Consider the following 5,677-nt stretch of genomic DNA (forward strand, 5'->3'; position numbering starts at 1 on the left):
CGCTTCGCTTATGAGGCGTGCAATAAATAAATAGTTTATTTATTTATTTATTTATTTATTTATTCAAAAAACACACACTAACATTACAGTTTCCCAATACGATAGTGGTTTTACATTTAATTGGTTACATTGAAATTATAAATATTTAACATACAAATAAAGACATTATCACTTTTTATAGCATATTACAAATAAAGCTACTCGCGTGAATTCATCCCAAGTGCAACAAAATATATCCGTTTTAATTGCTATTTCATTGAGTGAACGAAGTGCACGCGTCATAGGTGCCTGACCTAGCAAGTTGGTGCGAGCGGACGGCACCAGCAGCAGCGGAGGCCGGCGCCGGCGCCCCACATATCCATCTGGTACATACAAATACATTTTACCCAGAATATCCGCGTTATGTATCTTACCTCTAAAAATCCTGAACAGGTACGAGATTAACGCCAGGTCCCTTCTAACCCTCAGCTCGTTATATCCCACCATGCCCAAAACGAATAAAGTCGGATACATAAGCGGATAGAAAGGATAAACCCCGTATAATCTCATGTAAAGGAAACGAGTGAATTTATTTTGTATGCGCTCTAGCATAAGATTATATTTAATTTCATGCGGGCCCCAAATAAAGGAATTATACTCCAACTGGCTTCTTACTAGAGTATTGTATAAATTAATAATAGCTCTAATATTCGAAAAATTTCGAGACATCCGCAATATAAACCCTAAGTTCTTAAAAGCTTTCTTACAAATATTAGTTATATGCTTACTATAACTCAAGTCAGCACTGAGATTAACGCCAAGATCTTTAACTTCAGTTACCCTCGAAATCTGTGCCCCGTCAACGTGGTAATTATATTTTGTTTGGTTTTGAGTACTTTTAGAGAAAGTAATTATCATGCATTTTGCGGTGTTGAACTGTAATAAATTATTTTTACTCCAGTCTACAACTCTATCAATATCGCTCTGTAGTTTCTCACAATCACTTATATCTTTTATTACCATTGATAGTTTTAGATCATCAGCGAAAAGCAAGCACTTTGCATAATGAACTACCTTTGGAAGATCATTTATCATCAAAATAAACTCCAAGGGGCCCAAATTGCTGCCCTGAACTACACCAGATCTGGTAAAATACGGATTTGATGCATGTCCAGCATAATTTACGTATTGCTGCCTATCCGTCATATAATTAGCCATAAAGTTTAACAGATGCGGAGTGAATCCAAATTCTGCTAACTTTTTTATCAGCACATCATTGTCGACCAGGTCGAATGCTTTTTTGAAGTCAAAGTAGGCCGCATCGACTTGTCCGCCACCGTCGACTACGGGTATAATATCCGCCATATAGCTTAGTAGATTGCTAGCAGTGTTACGTTGGGGTCTAAAGCCATGTTGAGCGTCTGACAAGTGAGATCGCACCTGTGTAAATATGCTTTTTTGCACCACAGACTCGAAAACCTTCGCTGGCGAGGGCAATATTGCAACAGGCCTATACTCATCCACACTGTTACCACGTCCCCCTTTGGGCACTGGAACGACGCGACTTATCTTCCAACAGTTTGGGAAAACAGCTGTTTTAAGGCATAAGTTGTATATATGGAGAAGGGGTTTTGCCAACACCAGGCGGCAGTCCTTCAATATATATGGCGGTATCTGGTCTGGACCTGAAGATGTCTTTGGCTTAAGTTGACTTAGCGCCTGCAGCACTTCACAAAGCTGTAATTCCCCAATGTGCACTCTTACTGCTCCGTTTAAACAATTTGCTTGTGTTATCGCTAAGTTTACATCTAACTTTGGTTTTTGCTGAATATAAACCGACCTAAAATATTCAGAAAATGCATTCACGCTCTGCTGTGCTGTCATTACCTTGCCATCGGCGTCAACCATAGGTTTAGATTTTTTAATTACCCGACTATTGTTAATAAACTTCCAAAAGGATTTAGGATCTTCTATTAAATTCGCTTCAACTCGCCGACGATAACTGTTTAACGCCATTTCAATCGAACATTTTACCTTAGATCTATACCTACTGAATATTTCATAATCTTTTTGCGATTTACTAGCCTTAAAACGTTTATGATGCGCTGCTTTAATTTTAATGTCTCGAATTATTTCTTTTGTGTACCACTCAGGATAAATGTATTTCGAACATACTTTATTTTTCTTCTTTAACGGCACACAGGAATCGAAAATTGAATTTAAAACATTATAGAAATACTTCAAACTCATATCTAATCCTAAGTTATAAAAATCCGTCCAGTCTACTTGTGCTATTTTAGAATAAAGTAAAACAAAATCGGCTTTATTAAAATTCCACTCTAAGGAAGTAGTCGTACTCACATCTGCGTCTGAGTAAGGAGCGGCAGCGGGCGGGCCGCGCGGCCACGCCGACACCAGCAGCGGCGGGTGGTACGCGTCCACCGGCACCAGCGGCTCGGACGCTTCACACACACTTACCAAACTTCCTTCACTCAATGCACTCAACACTAAATCCAACTGTCGGTTGTTGATATTACTTACTTTGTTGCACTGGGTGAATCCACAATAACTAAAAAAGTACTCGTAATAATTTAATATATTTAATGAACATGAATATAAATTGAAATCTCCTATCACTAATAAATCACTGTATTTATTATAATACCCTTCTATAGTTTTAAATAACAACATATATTCGCACTCATTACTATTTGGCGGAATGTAAACTACGCAAACCGTGAATAAATATCTTTTTTTCAAGTACACTGTAGCACAAACAAGTTCGAATGCGCGAGCGGCGATGTTTATGTCACACGGCACGGGTACACTCCGCAGCTCGAAGCGCGGTGCGGCCACAAGACACGCTCCGCCCTGCTTGCGGCCGTCCATGCGATCGCAACGTATTATACTGTAACCGGGAGGAACTAATTCCGCGTCTGATATTGACTCGTTGCAGCCAGTTTCTGTTATAGCGAACAAATCCACTAAAATCGAAGATACGCTAATGTAGAAATCTTGTAACTTCGTTCGGAGGCCTCTTACATTTTGGTATAGTATTTCGAAAGGTTTACTTCCGCATTGTTTCTTAATTTGGTGTTCTCCGAAGCTATACCCACTTACAAAATTCGATTGTAGCGTACAAATACTTTTTAATTTAGGGGTTTTGTGTCGTTTTTCGGTTGCGAAATCCACTACGCCAAGGCTTAATGTATACACGTACATCCTCCGCCCAATGAATAGGCGACATATAAGTATCCAAATTTTTTGTGGGAACAGTTAACTTAAAAGATGCATAGTCACCACGCGAATTCAATTGTTCTACCAAACATGTATCATTTGGGCAAATACATAACAAATGTTCAATAATTTGTTCGACTGTAGTTCCTTTTTTTAAATAATATACATGTAAGTAACTTTTACGTTCGGACGCCTCCAATAACGTCGAACCGGGCGCGGCCGTACCACGAGCTACATTTCTCGCCTCACGTCTAACTCGACGCCGCCTCACGTCGACCCATTCCATGTTAGCCCCGTAACCGTTCCGGTCGTTCGAACCATCCGCGTCCTCGAAGTTGTCTTGCGAGTTCTGCGTGACTTGCGTAGAACACGTAGTAGGGACGATCTCGCCGTCAGTGCCGCTCGGTGGGGACGGAGATGCGAGCGGTAACATCTTCTTTCCTGCTCGCACCTTGGGCTTCGAAACGTTGATAGTCGTAAGCGCACGAAGACGAGCATCGCGAAGCGGCCGCTGCTTAGAGTTACCCTCTTCATCATCACACTTTTTGCTTGGCGAACTCAAATCTACCGCCGGATCGGTCATTTCTTTATTTTCAACAAATTTTTTTATGATCAAATTCTGTTCTAGAATGAGCGTTTCTAGTGAAGTTACTTTGTCTTGCAGATGTAACACAGTCTTATTTAACTCACGAATAACATTTTCCAAAGTTTTGTACGACATATTCACAGATTTTATTTTATAACGTAACAGCTGTGCGAATGCGTTTAACCCTTGCAAGCGCGCGGGGAATAATTTTCAGTTCCCGTTCCCGTGGGATTTACGGGATATAACCTATCCTATTTGTTAATCCAAGTTACCTGTTGAGTATGAATATCATCGTTTACGCATGAAAATAAGTGGACGCGATCTCCACTTATGTTCATACAAATACAGACTTTACAGGGTGCTCCAAAATTACAACATTTCAAAATTTTTTGCTACTTGTTTTTATTTTTATTTTAATTAAAACTAGATAAAAACTAACAGTAATTTTTACTTTTTGAAAATATTTAGGTTTTTATTAATGTTTAAAAATCGTCTTATTCCTAAATGACGTCATTCTTATGGTGGACTTTGTTCTAACGTCTGTATGTATAACGTCGCCACATCAATTTTAATTTTAATTTATTTTCTCTTAAAATTTGCGATTAAGAAAATATTTTTTGTGGTAACAATAGCATTATGAAGAAATGCTTTTTTTTTTCTTTCATGCTCTTAATTTTATAATAGTACCTATAAAATGAAATGTTATCCAACTTCAAATCGAAAGGCACTGTATCCATACAGAAAAATGTCTAAGCTGTACAAAAGTGAAATCTACATTTAATTATACCATAACTTAATTATAAAACGTTACATAGAACTTATAAATCAAAAATTTCGAAAATTCGAGTTTTAAACATTTTTTATTAAATACAGCTTATGTAAAGGATAAAAATCAATAAACTTAAAGATTCAGAATAAATAAACAATTACACAAATTATGTTTCAGACAGCCGGAGGCCCCAAAAAAAACTACGAATTCACTTAGAAATACTTTAATATAAACTTATTACAATACGTCTTGCTCGATGCAAGTCTTAACAATTAATAACTATAAAGCTAATTGAATATAAAATGAAAACTTAAAATTACGTTGCGCCAATGGAATCTGCAGTGCTATTCTGTAAGGTTATTATAAAAACTCGAACGCGGAATCCGCGGTGAGTTTTCGATTTCGTATTCTGTAAAACTCGACAGTACTAGTGGCGCCACATCGTCGAGAGCGGCGACGAGGCGAACTGTGCTAAGTGAGTATTTTGACCACAGACATGTATCAAGATAGACTAAGCGAGTGTATGTACTTCCCGTGTCCAAACTAAGTTTATGAAACTTACTTGACGCTGGCCTACACTCAGTCCGCGCTTGCAGTTCGCCAAGGAAAGACGTGAAGCTGAATAAAGTAAAATGCCGAATTGCGCCGTTATAAACTGTAGAAACTCCACAGCTGTGAGTGGCCGAGTTAGCATAGATGTTTCCTTCCACCGGTAAGTAATTTTCTAATCAGAATATGCACTATTTATTTTAAAATCAAATAAAGAATATCTGTGGAAAACGATCGTGACAAACACGGATACCAAATCATACGAAATGATTCGGAATACATTGCGGCTTTTACTTGGCACGGTAAAGATCGCGTCGTATGATAACAAGCAATGAATAGCGTCTTCTCATTTTTCTGTTCTCATTTTTCTGTCCAATTTTGTGGTTAGTGATGTTCATTTGATGCAACAGTTCTCGATTCTAATCGATTTTATAATCGAACAGAAAAATGATAATTTGAAGGAGCAATTTTTCAGAAAAAAAGGCATAGATTTTTTTTGTCATTTAATACGACTTGACCTAGAACTTTTAAGTATTTTAATACAAAGGTACTAAAAA

General features: G+C 37.9%; 1 protein-coding gene across 1 annotated transcript; it reads right to left on the minus strand.

The window, feature by feature from the left end:
* Nucleotides 1-208: 208 nt before the first annotated feature.
* LOC149474950 (uncharacterized) lies at nt 209-3,937 on the minus strand. Its single transcript, XM_089714033.1, has 3 exons — nt 3,420-3,937; nt 2,341-3,202; nt 209-362 (listed from the first exon to the last, which is right to left on the minus strand). Exons 1-3 carry the CDS (start codon nt 3,935-3,937, stop codon nt 294-296), a joined length of 1,449 nt encoding a protein of 482 aa, XP_089570159.1. The 3' UTR covers nt 209-293.
* Between the last annotated feature and the right edge of the window lie 1,740 nt (nt 3,938-5,677).

The sequence above is a fragment of the Colias philodice genome, chromosome 32 (genome assembly GCF_061535455.1).
Source record: "Colias philodice isolate Cphi_HAF_F1 chromosome 32, ilColPhil1 Martin Lab GWU primary, whole genome shotgun sequence".
Lineage (NCBI taxonomy): Eukaryota > Metazoa > Arthropoda > Insecta > Lepidoptera > Pieridae > Colias > Colias philodice.

What these genes read in the sequence shown, in the direction of transcription:
- LOC149474950 (XM_089714033.1), bottom strand. Translation starts at nt 3,937, where the DNA reads ATGTCGTACAAAACTTTGGAAAATGTTATTCGTGAGTTAAATAAGACT. An exon ending in ACGGCCGCGCCCGGTTCGAC is followed by an intron (nt 3,203 to 3,419) that starts GTTATTGGAGGC and finishes CATTGGGCGGAG; the next exon opens with GATGTACGTGTATACATTAA. An exon ending in CTCCTTACTCAGACGCAGAT is followed by an intron (nt 363 to 2,340) that starts GTGAGTACGACT and finishes TGTATGTACCAG; the next exon opens with ATGGATATGTGGGGCGCCGG.